The 14694-nt window shown below is 39.6% G+C and overlaps 1 protein-coding gene across 1 annotated transcript in view; it reads left to right on the forward strand.

Moving 5' to 3' along the window:
• NAV2 (neuron navigator 2) overlaps positions 1–14694 on the forward strand; it is a 377156-nt gene that overhangs the window by 194506 nt on the left and 167956 nt on the right. The window contains exon 11 of the mRNA XM_054972286.1: positions 426–815. Within this exon, the coding sequence (XP_054828261.1) occupies positions 426–815 (390 nt within the window). The remainder of the gene's footprint in view (positions 1–425; positions 816–14694) is intronic.

Below are 14694 nucleotides of genomic sequence, written 5' to 3' on the forward strand. Positions count from 1 at the left end.
CTGGAGACCCGGGTTTGATTCCCCACTCCTCCACTTGAAGCCAGCTGGGTGACCTTGGGCTAGTCATGGCTCTCTGGAGCTCTCTCAGCCCCACCCACCTCACAGGGCGTTTTGTTGTGGGGATAATAATGACATACTTTGTAAACTGCTCTGAGTGGGCATTAAGTTGTACTGAAGGGCGGTGTATAAATCGAATGTTGTTGTTGTTGTTATTCATAAAGAGGTGACTATGGAAGTAATGCCCAGAGGCCCCCAGCCTGAAGCTATTGACATGGTCTTCAAATTTTTCCCTCACCCACTCCATTAGGAAAATACCTTCATATTTACTTTAAAGTATGAAGTATTTTATCTCTTTTATCAATTTTGCCTGATATCTATGGCATTATTAGTATCTGTTATAATGTTCACTCTTTCATTTTTTCCAGCACCTTGGAGACCACCTTCGATACCAATGTCACCACTGAAATAAGCGGCCGCAGTATTCTCAGTTTGACAGGAAGGCCAACACCCTTATCTTGGAGACTTGGGCAGTCAAGTCCCCGCCTTCAGGCAGGTGATGCTCCATCAGTGGGCAATGGATATCCCCCAAGAGCCAATGCCAGCCGGTTTATCAATGCAGAATCAGGACGTTACACCTATTCAGCTCCTTTGAGGAGACAGCTAGCATCTCGGGGGAGTAATGTTTGCCATGTGGACGTCTCAGACAAAGGAGGTGATGACATTGATTTAGAGGGCATCACTATGGATGCTACAGGATATATGAGTGATGGAGATGTTCTGGGCAAGAACATAAGGACTGATGATGTTACCAGTGGGTAAGTACATTCAAGATTGATCATATTACATTTATATTTGTAGTTATAGTTACATTTATATTCCATTTTCCAGCCCATATTGGCTCTAGTCCCACTAACAATGAATAAAAAATCTCATTAAGATACAATAGATATTTGGGATGTCTCGCAGCTATCTTCTGTTGTCTCACAGCTGATGATGTATTCCAGGTGCCAGGCTCTTCCATCTAGAGGAAGAGAACAGAAAGGGCCTTGAGCAGTTATAAAGATCATGTAACAAGACTACTAGCTATGCATATTGAACTATTCTAGAGAGTTAAGCTAACTCATTAGTTAACATACCATGCTATAATCTTTGTTTATGGTGCTAGATAATATTTTCATGATTGCTTTCATTTCTGTCATGAGCTTCTAATTAAAATGATTTTTTCCTGATAAATCTTCTGCTAGGAACACCAAAGACTGACAGAGATATTGGCCATTGAATTTTTTCATATGCTCCTGTTTCTTCAAGTTAGGACAGGTTCTCCTGTGCAGTTTGCTCCGTTCCCACCAAGTATCTGGGGATGTGGCAGCATATTTAAGCAGCATGTTACTGTAATGATTTCTCATTACAATAAAGTTCTGCTTGAAGTAGAGCAAGTTTTCCTGCCACCTTTCTTTGTGCTCCAGTCATGACCTACGGTGATCTGTATCCTGCTTAATTCAATCTCTTTGACATGCATTGGTATGCAGAGCTAAGATTGAATCATGGTCCACTTCCAATACACTGGACTTTTTTTTGGACCAAAATCTGACCTATAGGATACCCTATGAGCAAACTGAAACAGTTTTGCATTGGAGGGGGAGTGCCCCAATTTTTCTCCAGTGTTTGTGGAGACTACAAACCATTGGGGACGGTTTGTGTGTCAGGGGGTTAATATCCTATAGATGTGTACTTTTGGTAATCCTGAGATTCATGCATGTGTTTCTATAGAAACAGCAAAAGGTAACAACCTCTTCAAAACTAGTTCTTTGTGTTCTGAAAGTATTTTTAGTTGAATTTTTTTGGTGCATGGAAGGCAAATATTTTTGATTCTGTGAGACATGAGAGCACAATCATGCTGCTCTGAAGCTTAAACAAAAAAAATAAAAGAATGTAATAATAATAACAATAACAACATTCTATTTATATACCTCCATTCAGAAGAACTTATCGCCCACTCAGAGCAGTTTACAAAGTGTGTTATTATTATCCTCGCAACAACAATCACCCTGTGAGGTGGGTGGGGTTGAGAAAGCTCTAGAAGAGCTGTGACTGACCCAAGGTCACTGAGCTGCCTTCAGATGGAGGAATGGGGAATCAAACCCAGTTCTCCAGATTAGAGTCCTGCTGCTTTTAACCACTACACCAAACTGGTTCTTCCCCTTCAAAATTCATATACTGGCTGGAAAATGTCTTAAAAATATAATTTAGTTTTTCAGCATGCAGAGAGCCAGTTTTGAAGAGATTCCTTTATTATTTTTAATATATGATCTCTCTTTACTCTTTGGCATCCACTCTTGAATATTCTGCTGAAATTTGGAATGAAATATGGGGAGTAAAGATCAAATTAATTCCAGTGGGGAAGTGTATATTATGTGCCATCAAGTCACCTCCGACCTATGATGACCCTATGAGTGAAAGACCTCCAAAATGTCCTATCATTAACAGACTTGCTCAGATTCTGCAAACTGGAGAACGTGGCTTCTTTTATTGAGTCAAGCCATCTCTTTTTCAGGTCTTCCTCTTTTCCTACCACCTTCCACTTTTCCTAGCATTATTGACTTTTCTAGAGAATCTTGTCTTCTCATGATGTGACCAAAGTACAATAGCCTTAATCTTGTTATTTTAGCTTCTGGGGAGAATTCAGGCTTAATTTGATCTAGTACCCACTTATTTGTCTTTTGGCTGTCCATGGTATCCGCAAAACTCTCCTCCAGCACCACATTTCAAATGAATCAATTGTCTTCCTGTCAGCTTTCTTCACTGTCCAACTTTCACATCCACACATAGTAATGGGGAATACCATAGTTTGGATTATCTTGATTTTGGTTCCCAGAGAGACATCTTTATCTTTAAGGATCTTTTCTAGTTCTCTCACAGCTGCTCTTCTAAGTCTCAATCTTCATTGCAGCCTTTTGGTTGATGATTCAGCCAAGAAATAGAAAATCTTGAACAATTTCAATTTTCTCATTGTCATCTTTAAAATTGTGTAATTCCTCAGTACTCATTACTTTTGTAATGTTTATCCAATTGGGATAAACTTGGGGTATATGCTCATCCCTAAGAATGACTGTATTATTCCCTCTAGCCACAAGGTGGTGCACATTTCTACCCTTGGTGCAGAAACTATTTTGTCAGACCATGTTCAAAATCAAAACATTTTTCAGTTTAATGCTGGAAATTACCACTATCTGGGAGGAGTTTTCATACAGTACATACAGTTTATGGTGTAAAGTTTGTGAATACAATTTGACAAGCTAACAGTGAAAGATTTTGTCAATCTTCCCAGACTTCTTTGCATTCCACACAGAGAAAGGCTGCATCATACTTCCCCCCACCCAGTAAAATCCAGCCGGGGCATTTTTGAAGAGCAGAATGCTTTCTTCAGTGTGAGGCCTGGCCCTGACTCTGCCTTTTGACCTTCATTCCCCTGCATCTCGAACAGCAACCAATCCAGTTTTTTCCTGAATTTTTTTTAAAAAATTAAATAGCAACATTGGTGCCTTATAGGGGGAAAAAACCCTTGCAACTGCTAGGAGGGGAAACGCTGCAGTATGGCTAACACAAAAATTCTGCAGAGTCCTGAATCTTTCTCAATATTTTAAACTTTTCACCTGTGCTTCCTGTATATTTTAGCCCATTTTTTAAAAAAACTTTAAACAGCAATATTACACATTGGTACTAGAGATGGGCATGAACCTGAATACGAACCAAAAAACCCCACAAACCAGGCCAGTTCGTGGTTTGTGAACCAGTGGTTCATGGAAGTTCGTTTCCACGAACTTCCACGAACTGGTCTACTGGTTCATTTGGTTCGTATTAAAGGGCAGTTTAAATGGCCATTTCCCCAGGGAAATGGCCATTTAAACTTTTCCTGCCGCTTGCAAATGGCAGGTCCCTTTAAACTATCTGCTGGCAGGTGGCAGGGGCCTCGCGGGAGGAGAGGGAGGAGGCCGCAGCCACAGAGAAAACAAGGTAAGTGTGGAGCTGGGGCTGTGGTTTGTGGGATTTGGGCCATTTAAAGGGCCCTGCCGCTTGCAAGCAGCAGGAAAGCAGACCATTTAAAAGGCCCTTTCCCTGCTGCTAAGCAGCTGGAAAGGGGCATTTAATTTTTTTAAAATTTAAATTATGCTTAATAAACAGTTACAAATGTAATAAAGATAGATATTGTACAATGATATCAAATAAGTCTTCTATTACAGATGTTAAAGATAATTAGCATACAATGATATTATTAGTTTTCTTTCCAATGTTTGCTACCTAAAAAAATAGTTAAATAAATGAGTATTTTTTTCTTAAGCATTATCCAAAGGCCTGACATTATTATTGAAAAATCTTTATAATATTATACTTGATATAAGGCTCTGTTTCTATATTGATGATACTCAGGATATTGGTAAAGATAATATATAAAAATAGATTTTTTTAGAAAAGTGATTAAATAAGGATTGTCATAGTGCCAGATCTTCAGTAGATTGGTTACTGAAAATGATATATAAAAAAGAAAACAATGATTTGTAACAATTATTCAAACACTTATTAACCTGCTTAACTAATCCCTCCTTCCCTTCCCCCTCCCTCTCTTTATTCCTTCTTAAAAGAAAAATATTGATTTGTAGCTTTTATTAGAACTCTTATTAACTAAGATAATCCCTTCCTTCATTCCCCCCTCCCACACTTAACCCTAAACCCCCTCTTTTTTCAATGATATTAATACCTAGATCAGTTAAATAATGAATATTTTACATACTGATAAATAAACTATGGACTAAATTATGCTAAACAGTTCCCTGTAGCCTAAGAGATACACCCTATAGACTATTGTTATCTAAATATATACCAAACTTAAAGAACTGTAAAAAAAATAAATGGGAGCCCTATACGAGCTCTGCTCCCTCCCCCCATACCTCTACTCCTATATGATTTTTAAAGATTATATGGTCATAACATATTTACATGATATTAAATTTTGCATTTAACTTGCATTGTTACATCACATTTTGTTACATCAAATTTTATTTGCTCCTGACTTGCTGGCTGCATCTCTCTGGAATCCTGCTTCCCCTGTACGTTGGCAAGAGATTGGGTTCTTTTCTTTTCTGTACGGTATTATTGCAGTTCTTAGGAAACTCGATCCTGAGGTTTTGCAAAAGTAATCTTCCAGATTCCTGGTCTGTAAGTTGATAAGTAAAGTCCTGTATTTTAACATGAAGTTTCGTATAGTTGGTCCATTTATATTTTATCTGAGCTTTCCTCAATGCTTTAGTTATTGATCTAAGTTCTCTTCTTTTGTTTAAAACTGAAGATGGCAAGTCTGTAAGTATTGAGATAGTTGTTCCTTTATAAGGGATTGACCCTTTCTTCCTTGCTATTTCCAGGATTTTTATCCATATTTCCCCGTCTGGAATTGTAGCTAAGATATCTCTAGGCTTCTTAGAGTCTAGATTTTTTTGGGTTCCCTCTCAGTAAGCTTTGGTAATCAAAGGGGTTGTACTCTTTTTGAGTTGTAAGTGTTGTGCTAGCCATGATGCTAGAAAAGAAGGCAGATCAACATTTAAAGTTGCTTGCTCTTCAAAATTTCTAAACTTCAGATTTGATTTTTTTGCTGTTATCTCCATATGTACAATTTTTCTTGTAGCTGCTTGTTCTCTTGTTGTAACCCAGATAGTTTAGACTGTAATGACGTGCTTAATGCTAGTGCTTGTCCAGCAATTTGTGCTGTTTTATCTAAAGCCGATTTTATTTCTGTTAGCTGATCTATCAATGGTTGAAGCAAAGTTGACATTTTGTTCACTATTTTTTGTTCCATATGGGCCAGAAATTCAATAAGCGTGGGATTGGCAAAGGTAGTTAAATTGTTCCTACCTCTGCTGCTTTCGTCCACCATTTTGAATGCAGCACAGTTTTCCTCTGCTGCCTGCTGCGAGTTTGGGAAGAAGTCTTGCAGTCTTTTTGAGACGTTTAACTTTCCTTTTTTCTTCCCCATGCCTTGTTTGCCCATATTCTTCTCTTATTTTGATTTTTAGTTTTGTTATGACGATGTACAATGAGGAATTAGGGTGGGGAGGGACGGAGCTCTCTTCTCAAGCAACCTTCTCCTTTGGAGCCGGTGCCACGCCCCTGGAAAGGGGCATTAAAACCCCATGAACCATGAACTGGTTCAGGAACTTGCTCCAGTTCATGGGAGTTCATGGTTGCTGGTTTGTGGAAACCCACGAACCACATGGTTCAGTTTTTTGTGGTTCGTGCCCATGTCTAATTGGTACCCTTAAAAATGTTTTTAAAAACTCTTGTAAGTTTTCTTAGCAATCAACTGAGGAAACTGAGGTGTCCTTAGCCCATCAGCTAATGAAACTGATATGTCCTCAAAGCCTGCAGCAGAAATGGGGCATTTTTCTAGGACAGAAACAAAAAACAGACACCATTTTGGTTCAACTCCCTCAAAGTGTATAATTAAAGAATCAAAGCAGTTGGGTGTCAGAACTGATAAATAAAGTGGATCCAATCCTCATGGGTTGAACATGCAGAAAGCCAGATGTAAAGTTCACCATGCAGAAGAAGCTTTATTGTTTATCAGTTAGATATTCTTATTTGGGACTAAGAATTTGCAGCTGTTAATTTTAGCCCTCTCTTCCTGGTCAAAAGAATATTGGCTTGGTTCCTGAGCAGTGCAATCAGAACTACACTGCATACACTGTGACTTTCTCTTCTTCGCCCTCTTACGGTAGGGATTTATGCCTTCTGAGATGGTGTTATCATGAGACACTGGACCCTAAGGAACATTATGAGGTCAATGGGGTAATCAGGGAAAATACTGTCCTCCTCTATGTCAAGCAGAAGTGCCTTCTGTGATCAAAAAGGGAGCTTAGGATACAAGCCATTATAATGAGGGCTATTTCATGAAAAGTTTAGAATATTATTATTGAGAAGGACTCTTCAACACTAAGACTATAGCAAACACATTACTAGTTTTCCCCATGTTTCCACAAATAAAGTAGTACGAGACTTTGTTTTGCAATGTTTCTTGTACTAATATTTACAAGACAAATGACCTTCAGTTGAAACTGCACTTGGAACATTTTTTTCCAAGAGACTTAAAAAAGGATTTTGGATCAAAGGAATTGCCTCAATTACACACATGTGCACACACGCACACTTCATTTACTTGCATAAGAAATATGTAAATAGGCATTGGAGAGATTGGGATCGCACTGAGCTTTGACTTTAGAAACTCCTAAAGAGTTGCAAATACAAAGTTTCAAAGGTGAGAGCAGATCTGAGCTGTAAAATTTCATGAATTTATTATTATTTTATTTATTATTTATTTTTATTTTGTTTAATTTATAGTCTGCTCTCCTTGCAAGCACGCTCAGCGTAGATTCACAGCATATAAATACATATAATAAAAATATATAATAAAACATTGGTAGCAATCATATAATATTGCACTAAAATACTGCAGTAAAAGCATCCCAAGTGGCTCACACTGCACCCCACATCTCAAAACAACCTCAAGGTCCACAGGGCAGCATGGCTAAGATTTAACAAGTACAGGTCGGGGCATCTCTCTCCCCTCACGGGAGGAGCTAGTTGGGCAATTCATCTGCCTCAACCACCATAAGCCTGGTGGAACATCTCCATCTTACAGGCCCAGTGAAATGATAAAAAATCTCGCTGAGACTGGGCCTCCACCAGGTAGGTGCCAGGACCGAAATAGCCCAATGAAATACTTGATATTTTGGGTATTGGATTGGGTCAGCAATATCATTGCTGCCTCCTTGACATGATTCCCGAGCCCAATACCATTCGCAGTAATATCAGAACTGGGAATCGATCAGGGAGGCAGGAGTGGCTAGGGAAAATGGAATGCTCTACAGCTGGTCAGCTGTTAAGGGCCGTTAATTTCTATGAGGCTTCCAGTTTCAAATGGTCCATGACTCCATGTACCACTGTTCAGCAGTTGAGTGCTGGAAAAAAAATGAATTATAGATCTAGCCTCCACTCTACAGTGCCACCCATAGGAAAATGTTTGGAACTGTCCCTGGACATATCTGTTAGTAGAAAAACCATCTTCAATCTTCAAGCTGTCTACAGCCCTTTTGGCAGCTCTGGGGCTATACTGTACCCTGCTGTCAGCCCTAGTCCATATTCCTTCCTGCCCTTTTAAGAGCCTTTGCCAAACTGTGGGAGAATGGGAGGTGGGCTGCAGTTGCACCTGAAAGTCTACCACTTGTAGGACTCTCATTACTGTCATTTTTCAGCACTAATTTTCTTCAACCATTTAAATTGTAAAGGGCCACTCTTTGCTATATAGTAGACCTATCTTCTGGGGTTGGAAGCCAGGTCAACCCCATAGAAAATAATAGCCATTTAAAATTTAAAGGACTGATGCATTGATGATCAGCTGTGGGCCCTTCCTTTCCCTCCTCGCTCCATCCCCCATTTTAATTCTGCATGACAGAATTGGGAAAGGCAGTATTGTTCTGATATTTCCAGAACAACTTTCCAGAATGGTAATACTTGCAATATTTTATTAAAATAACACTCATACCCTTCCCAGTTTTCTGATTTGGAGTTAATATTTTTCATATGCATGCTTCTAGTTTCACTTGCAGAAGCTGTCTTGCACAAGTGGCAATTTTGTGCAGGATCCAACCCCCTGAATTTACCCATTAGTGGACTTGTTTTGGTAAGTATACACTGGAGTAAAATATGATGGTTTAAATTAGGGAAGGAATCATATGACCTGCCAAACATATTCTCCACCCCCTATGCTTTGCCTCTGGGCACAAGTGTCACTCATATTAAATGTGACTCATTCCATCACATTGTCTTGTCTGCAGATAAGGAACTACAACCACCTGTCATTTTTCCAGTTACCACCCTGTAATGCTTTTAGTGATCTCTTCCCATGTGCATTTTCTTGGGGCATGATAGTCCAGTGCTGTGGGAAACCCTTGTTGGAGTGGCCTTTTTTTTTTTAATAAAGTTTTCTATTTTTTCAATATCTAACATAAAAAACTACAGAAAACTACAAAAGTATAAAGGGGAAGGGAAAGAAAAAAAAGGGGGAAGGGAAAACTGGGAAAAGGACAAATCAACATACAAACAACAGACACTACTCTACATATCTTGTATTCCCTTCATACTGCAATTTTTCTTAAGAGTTAACTTTCTAATATGCTATCAGATTGGTAGGTCTTATACAATACAAATTATAATCAGGATCAGCACCTCTTCCCCCCCCCCTTTGCGTCTCGGTCTCAGTTCTCTCTGCGCAGCTGGAGCAGCTGCGCCCGCTCTCTCCTCCCCCCCACTTTCCCCTTCAGACTTCGAACTTTCTTCCTGCTGAAACTCCTGATGGTTAAACAAAAACTCTGTCAGCTGCACGTCCGATGTAATCTTGTAGGTTTGATCTTTATATCTGAACCAGACGCCTTCTGGAAACAGCCATTTATATTTTATATCGCATTTCCTCAAGGAAGCCGCAAGTCCCTTGTACTTGAATCTCCTTTTACGAGCCAAAAATGGAACATCCTTCAATATTTTAACCTTATTGCCCAAATAGTCCAAGTCCACATTATACGAATTATATAAGATGGTGTCCCGAGTCATCTTAGATGAAAAGTCAATAATAATCTTGCGAGGCAGCTGCCGCTTCATTGCATACTTTGAAGATGTCCGCCGAACTTCCAAGATATCGTTTTTAATCTCTTCTTTAGTTGCCTTTGCGAATGGCGCCAAAAGTCCAGACACCAAATCTTTTAAATTTTCACTTTGCTCTTCTTTTACATTTTGAAGACGCAATACCGTTTGGGCACGGTCCACTTGTAATCCTATTATTTGATTCTCCAAAAGCTTCACTTCCTTACTTGTTGCTTTCATGAGTACTGCGTTCTCGTGTGCAGACTGCTCTGCTCCGGTCGCTGTTTCTTTAATGGCTTTCACCTCACTCTCCACAGAATCAACCTTTTGCCCCATTTCATTCAGTTTCGCTACAAAAGGCTGCACAGCATCAAAAACTGCTCGTCTCACCAGCTCTTCCAGCGTTTCCCCCTTCCCTTGTAGCGTTGCCGTCACCGATTTACTCATTGCTGGGCTCTGCTTTCTCGTCGCCATCTTAGGGGAGGGGGGGGCGCCAACTTAGTTCCGAAACTCGGTGCAGGGGAAGAAGTCTACGCCTTTTAGCTTCAATTCCCACCGATCCTTTGCATACGCTTAAAAATCAGAAGGGATTCGCTTACTTACAGGTCTTCACCTTAAATCTGCTTATTGCCGTTCTCCATGGCCCGGCCGCACACGCGGTGCTGCGCAAGTCTGCCGGCCTCCGTTGGGGCAAACGGGCAATTTACCCCCTGCATTGCTTCCAGAGGGTTCTTCCCGCAGCGCCCCGGATCCAGGCTCCCTCCCTGGGAGTCCTGGAGGTTAACCCTCGCGGGTCAACCGCCCAGTCAGCCTGCTCAGACAGTTCCCCCCGAGCCTGCGGAGAGGAACGTCCGACATGGCCGGGAAAACGAAACCGAGACCCTTGTTGGAGTGGCCTGATGAGAGGGGATGAGCAAATATTTTTAAAGCATTTTCCAAGCTTTTATATGAAATTTATTTGGTATATGCGTGGTAAATTATTTATATTTATAATATATATAGGGCATAGTGCTGATTTATTGACAAATAACATTGAAAAATGTATTCATTTTATGGAAAATATTTGTTGCAAGGAAACAGGAAATGCTGTAAAATTAAGAATCATGTGTTTCATTCATATAGGAGAACAAAATCAGAATAGAGGTTTTGGAGCTGAAACTGCAGATACTATAAATTCAGGTCCCCAGCCTAATCATCTGAACTCTTGAACTGTAATAATTTATCTAACTAGTCATGAATGGCTTAGGGGAAAATGTAATTTTATGCATATAATGATTTTGTTATATGTCTGGGCAGCTCTGCACATACTCTTGCAATAACTGAAAAGACCTCAGTGGTGACTGTTGTGTAATTTGTGGAGATTTTTGCTTATGTTTATACCTCCCTCTAGTGGTGGGTTTCATTAGTAAATCTGGATTTCAACATTTAATACAAGTTTATTCAGTAAGATCAAAATAATGAAGTAACATATCAGTCTCAATTTATCTAACTCAGCACAATCAAATAAGAGAAACTAATGAAAATTTCAGCATCTGTATTTATAGAGACATTCATTACATACTGTTTAACAAAAAACAATCTTGTCTTCAAAATGCAGTTGTGAACATTAAATCTCAAGATGCAGTCATTTTATTTTAGTTACAGAAGTGCAGCTACAGCTATTTACCTTTTATTTAGTCTGAACACTATGCCATGTATTGCACTGAACAAAAATAAAACCATATTATGGAAATACAATTATTATAGTTTCACCAAGCATCTTTCCAAGCATTGCCTATATAGTATACTCATTAGTCACTCAGTTATTGCAAATGATAATCTGTGTTCAATAAAAATGTAACTTTCAGCTTGACGGTTATGTTGCATGCATATGAAAATGTTTGAAAGGCTTAAATATTAACAAAACACAGATAAATATTAATAAACCAAACATATGAATTGCCAAGGTCCATCTAGTCAAGTACTGAGTCTCCATCCATAACCAGCCAAGCTGGACTGTATCCAGTTTATATCTCATAAAATTACAGAATCTGTGTTACTCATATCCACTGGCAAGCCTCTTCAATTGCCAGATTAATGATTTAATTTGAAGTTGTTGGTGCTTAGGGACAAACAAAACATCACACTTGCTTAGAAGCATTTGAATCAAGATAATTGTAATGGAACAGAGAAACTAGATCTCAGCAGTGTTGATTCTGGACTTTAGAACCAGAGTATAAATAATCAGAGTATTAATCAGAGGATCAATGTTTGTTCCAAAGGAAGTCAGTGTTCCAGTACTGCACTGCAATGACAATTTTGGATAATCTTCCAATAGTGAATAATCTCCCAAATGTGTTGTGGGACATAGACTTTTCTGTCTCTGGGGTAAGGGTGTTATCTAGCTGAACACTGCAGCCACCTAATGCTCCTAGACTAATGTCCACAGTTGTAAACAGATGTTTCAGTAACTTCAGTTCATGAGTCATGTCTTTTGGATGTCCAAAATTCACAACATAAAATGAGAATGCCATATTTGTCATTGGAAAAAAATGATTTAGGTCATAGTTAACCATATAATTAGATGTATTTTAAGCATGTTTCACACTGTATGTTGCACAGAGGACATGTACTTGAGAACTGCAGTTAATGTTGAACCTCAGAGACAAGTATCCTTTTGAATATCAAATGCTGAGATTAAATGGAAAGAGAAAACTATTGCCATCATGCTCTCTTTGATCACCCAGAAACATCTGGCTGGACACTATTGGAGACAGAATGCTGGGCACACTGAACACTGTACACATAGGCATACTGAATAGACCTGCTGCATAAAATGTAGAGCAGGAATGAGCTGGAAATTCTTGGGGGGGAACTGATGAGGCATATCATCGAACATCAAAGTGACACATCACTGCTTTAAATAAATGTTATAGCAGCCATGGCCTCCTAAAGTGACTTCCATGCCAGACTTTTCCCATGTGCTCTCTTGGCTGGGAAAATATGCATCTATCCTTTGCAAGAAATCTCATGGGGAAAAGGAGGGGCAACAATCACAGACGGATCAGGCAGTAAGAAGTTACTCCCTAGCCTCAATGACTTTGCAGATGCATTTTGCATAGATTTAAACTGAGGAGTAAAGAACAGCCATAGTTTCTTCCAACATTAAAAAGGTTTTGATCATGGTTTCCATCACTGTGACAAGAGCACTTAAAAACTAAGGAAAACTACAAGAGTGAACACAGCTTGAAATTAGCAAGAGGACAAATGTTTACTAATTCTTTGCCATGTCTTAGTGTTCAGAGACTAAAAAAAGGCTTGAAAATATGTTTACAGTATGAATGCCCTTTTGTTAGCTGGCATGTGTTCCACTGTCATTTTCAGCATGGCAAGTATATGTGTTTTTCCTGGCAACCAGATGGAAAAGGGAGCCAACGTATTTATTATAGCCAAAATAAGTCCACTGGCCAAGATAAACCATTGTGGGCTTGTATTCCCTGATCCTCCCCTGATCTATGTTGGGTCATGGGAAGTTTTATGCAGCCTGACTTCCAGGTTTCTCCAAGCAAAGTTCTGGCAGGCAGCAGCTATGATATCTGGAGGTTACAAGGAATTAGCTGCCTATCGGCTTGTAAATATCTGAAAATATCTGTGACCCCAGCTGCCTCTGCAAATCTTAGGAGGCCACAGGTGCTTGTTCTGAAACAGACTCACCCAAGGGAGTTGCCTTGCCATGGATACCTAAAATCAACACAGCTAACACCTTTGAAGGAGCATATAAACAAGATCTATCTCAATCTTGTCATTAAAGAGTATTTGAAACTAGTTCTACCCAAACATAAAACAAGCTGTTAACATGTAGCTGTGTGTCTAAAAATGTAGACAGAAGTGTGTATCTGAATGTGTATTGAAGTTAGGGCTGCCAGGTCCCCCATTGGGACAACGGGGGAGGACTTGTGGTACTGGATTATATACAGGAAGTAAGGAGTCAGTTGGACAACTGCGGTAGCTATATGCCGGTACCACAAGACCCCACAAGACATATTATGAATGTCATCAAAGTAACAATTGATGAGCCTCTGATGGAGGGAGACGTTACATCTGCTATGCACACATCCCTCATAAACTCCTCACCATGGATACCCAAGTTCTATATTTTACCCAAGATCCATAAAAAGCCCCCCACCCCACCCCAGGAGACCCATAGTATCAGGCATCAATTCTGTACTGGAACCCCTGGCACAATTTGTTGACCACTTTTTGCAGCCCCTAGTGAAGAGATCTCCCACCTATATTCTAGATACAATGGATTGTATATAGAAGATAGAGGGTAGACCCATTACCCCAATGCAGTCATGTTAACAATGGACGTCATGTCCTAATATACATTGATATCGCATGATGAAGCCAGGATGGTGGTTGAGCACTGTCGATGGCTGGACAGTCAGCCCCTTCCATCCAATTCATCATCATTGTATTGGACATCATAATGGAGAAAAATTATTTTCAATTCCAAGGGGAGTTTGTTTAACAAATTAACGAGGTGGCCATTGGCTGTGCGGCCACCTCCAATATAGAAAATCTGTATATGACCCAGCTAGAACAGCACATGATTATGAACACAGCAACCAACCCCGTTTTATACAAATGTCACTTTTAAAAGAAGATTTATTGATGACCTGTATTTGATCTATGAAGATAGGGAGTCTGTGGTTAGGTTTGCTGAGTGGATGAATACATTGAATCCCAATATCTGATTACTTTGGCAACATAGTAGCCAGTGTGTCAGTTATTTAGATGTTGTGACTTTTAGAACATCACAGGTCATGATAGGCATTAGACCATATAACAAACAAACTGTCAAGAACTCTTACATGCTTTTTTTGTCACACCACCCACACCATTTGAGGAGCAACATACCCTATGGATAATACCTGCATCTGCGTAGAAACTTGTCCTTTGAACATGACTGTGCTAGAGAAAGGGATCAGCTCAGCAGGGACTTTCATCAGTGGGGTTATCCACAAAGGG

The sequence above is a fragment of the Eublepharis macularius genome, chromosome 2, assembly GCF_028583425.1.
Source record: "Eublepharis macularius isolate TG4126 chromosome 2, MPM_Emac_v1.0, whole genome shotgun sequence".
Taxonomy (NCBI): domain Eukaryota; kingdom Metazoa; phylum Chordata; class Lepidosauria; order Squamata; family Eublepharidae; genus Eublepharis; species Eublepharis macularius.